The sequence below is a fragment of the Eupeodes corollae genome, chromosome 1 (assembly GCF_945859685.1).
Source record: "Eupeodes corollae chromosome 1, idEupCoro1.1, whole genome shotgun sequence".
NCBI lineage: Eukaryota > Metazoa > Arthropoda > Insecta > Diptera > Syrphidae > Eupeodes > Eupeodes corollae.
Genome location: NC_079147.1, coordinates 90,231,488 through 90,234,230, shown reverse-complemented (window position 1 = coordinate 90,234,230; position 2,743 = coordinate 90,231,488). Strand labels below are relative to the sequence as shown.

The window sequence follows — 2,743 nt, the reverse complement described above, 5'->3', positions numbered from 1 at the left end:
AGGAATGGTGAATAACTATGGAACTCAATTTTAGTTATACTGTTATCATAGCCAGGTCCGTCACTAATATTCAAAATGTCTTGCATATCGATTTTATTTGAGTTTGAATCCTAATTGAAGAAGATATGCTTTGTTTTCTGGTAATAGTTTAGCTCTTGACAGTTTAAGTGTCTTGGGAAAACTAATTGAACGTTGGTCCTTGTTACTGTTTATATTATTACTATAGATTAACATGGTTTTAAATGCAATCGAACTGTTATCCGTTCTCCTCTAAAATTTATTAAATCGCCGTCTTGGTCTAAGAATTTTAATGTAAGAGTACTTATTCGTTTGACATTCACAGGTAAATAGATAACATTTTTTGGAACTTCTATGATTTTATACCCTGCTCCAACTTCGGGTGAAAATTCGTGTATAGTATGCAAAAGAGCATTGTTTAAATAAGATCCGGTTATTATGTTACATTCAATACGTATAACATTAACCTTGAATATATCAACAGGTATGTCTGATACATGTAGTTTATCTCCAGATAGAATAGTTTTACCAAAACCCAATAATTTTCCAATACTTCTTTCTTTGTTGAAAAATATTTTTTCGTTTGAATAGATTTCACACTTCATTGTGTTACTATTTGCAGTTAAAGTAACTTCTGTAACAGAATTTCGGTTTAATAACTCTCTGGAAATATAATCTTGAATATCTTCTATTTCATATGTTCCTACGGGGATTTCGATTTCATGTTCCCCTGTATGAAATAAGTTGTTATGTTCATCAATATTAGGTATAGAATTATACGAGTGAAAGTCAATCAAACCACAAACATAGTCTTCATCTAAGTATATAGGTGGAAAATATTCGACAGTGAGGACAGAAGATGTTCCGCTTATTGTAAGTGTTATCGACATGATGGTAAAAAAAACAATGAAATTATTTGAACTTAAGTCTCTTTATTTATTTAAATAACAATTAAGTAAAAATTTCACGCATAAATGTCCACAATTATAGGAACCATAACTTTGATATTGAGTATAATTGTAGCTGATGCTTTCACCTAAATAATTTAAGACTTCAACAGGTGGTTGAAGATTTCCAAAGCTATCAAAATATTCTATCCGCTTGCCTTTTTTATAATACGCTACCCAATGTGTTCCAGAACCATTGGAAGAATCAAGATTAACAATTCCGCACTCATTTTTCTTGGGGCTACTTTTTGGTAAGTTGTCCCGCATAAACACGCCTCGAAAATTTGGAATAAATTTAGTGCAGAAATTTGTTAAATCTATTTCATTCAATGCACGATTGGGTAGTGAACTTAGAAGTTTTTTGTTTGGGGCTGCAAATAAAGTCCAAATCCATTTTTATAAGGTTTAAGATGTAAGCCGTGTCCAACGGCAATTGATTCCATTTTAAGATTGTGACGTTGTTTTTCTTCGAGGTCTTTTTTAGCAATGCTTATTTCATTCACTGCTTTAGCTACACCGGCAGCTCCACCCGTTAGTGCTCCAAGAGCTGAAAGCCCTGCGAAAAGGGGGATAAGAAAGGGGATAGCTCCTCCAATTTTTGGTACTGGTATAATTCTTGGTATTTTAATATTGTTGTTTTTGCCAATGTTTTTCTTAGCACTCGTGATTGCAGATTTGATCGTTTTTTCTAGACATACAGATTTTGTTCGCTTCTTAAGTTTATCATCAATCAATTTGACCAGTTTTTTAAATGACAATTTCTTAGATTTCATATTGCTTTTTTTTCGCTTAGTTGTTTTAATTTTTGAATTCGAACACCCCATCCCAAATTTAACTTTTGCCTTGATGAGGTTAGTAACTAGTAGAGCACTTGCTCGCTCTGCTATACTTGCGTCTTTTGATTTAACACGTTGCCAGGCTTTTTCAGCTAATATTTTATCAGCTATGTGTCGATCAGATGTATTCTTAAACTTAGAATAAGAAATGTCATGCTCTTTACATGCTTGATCAAGAGAATTAATTCCAGAATCTCCACGAGCTAAACGTTCCTTAAGATTTGTTCCTGGACCACAGAACTGATAGCCAGGAAGATGTAGTTCGAGTGGAAGCTTGTCAATTAATGAGTTTAATAAGCCTCCACCTTTTCTTATATTTTGCAGAACTTTGAATTTCTTTGAATAGTCGATCATTTTTAAATATGTTTACGTAAGAGAAACCCGTATAAGTATGATATTTTCTTGATATATATTTAATTTTTATAGAAAAAATTGTTTAGTTTACGACATAATGCGTTTTGTTAAACAAGCATGTCAATTACCTGTAGAAAATGCAGATCTCTCTAAAATAAAAGAGATCAAGAAAAAACACAGCGAACTACTTCCGAACAGTATTAGAGGTTTAATTACAGGACCCTCAAACTGTGGAAAAACCAATGTAATGATGAGCTTATTGCTACATCCGAACGGATTAAAATTTGAAAATATATACTTATATTCTAAATCTTTAAATCAACCAAAGTACAAGTTTTTAGGTGAAGCAATTCACCCAATTAAGAATATGGGTTTTTTTACATTTTCTAATAACAATGATGTCATCCCTCCTGAAGAAGCTAAACCAAATTCCATATTTATATTTGATGACATTGCCTGTGAAAAACAAGAAGCAGTAAGAAAATACTTTAGTATGGGGCGACATCATGACATAGACAGTTTTTACTTATGTCAAACTTATACAAAGATACCAAAACAGTTGATTAGAGATAACGCAAATTTTCTTAT

The 2,743-nt window shown here is 32.2% G+C and overlaps 1 protein-coding gene across 1 annotated transcript; it reads right to left on the bottom strand.

Annotated features, from left to right (window-relative positions):
- Positions 1–469: 469 nt before the first annotated feature.
- On the bottom strand, positions 470–2,743 carry LOC129941904 (uncharacterized). The gene has a single exon (XM_056050674.1). The coding sequence runs from the start codon at positions 2,153–2,155 to the stop codon at positions 1,316–1,318; it is 840 nt and encodes a 279-aa protein (XP_055906649.1). The 5' UTR covers positions 2,156–2,743; the 3' UTR covers positions 470–1,315.

Coding starts and splice junctions, on each gene's coding strand:
- LOC129941904 (XM_056050674.1), bottom strand. CDS start 2,155: ATGATCGACTATTCAAAGAAATTCAAAGTTCTGCAAAATATAAGAAAA.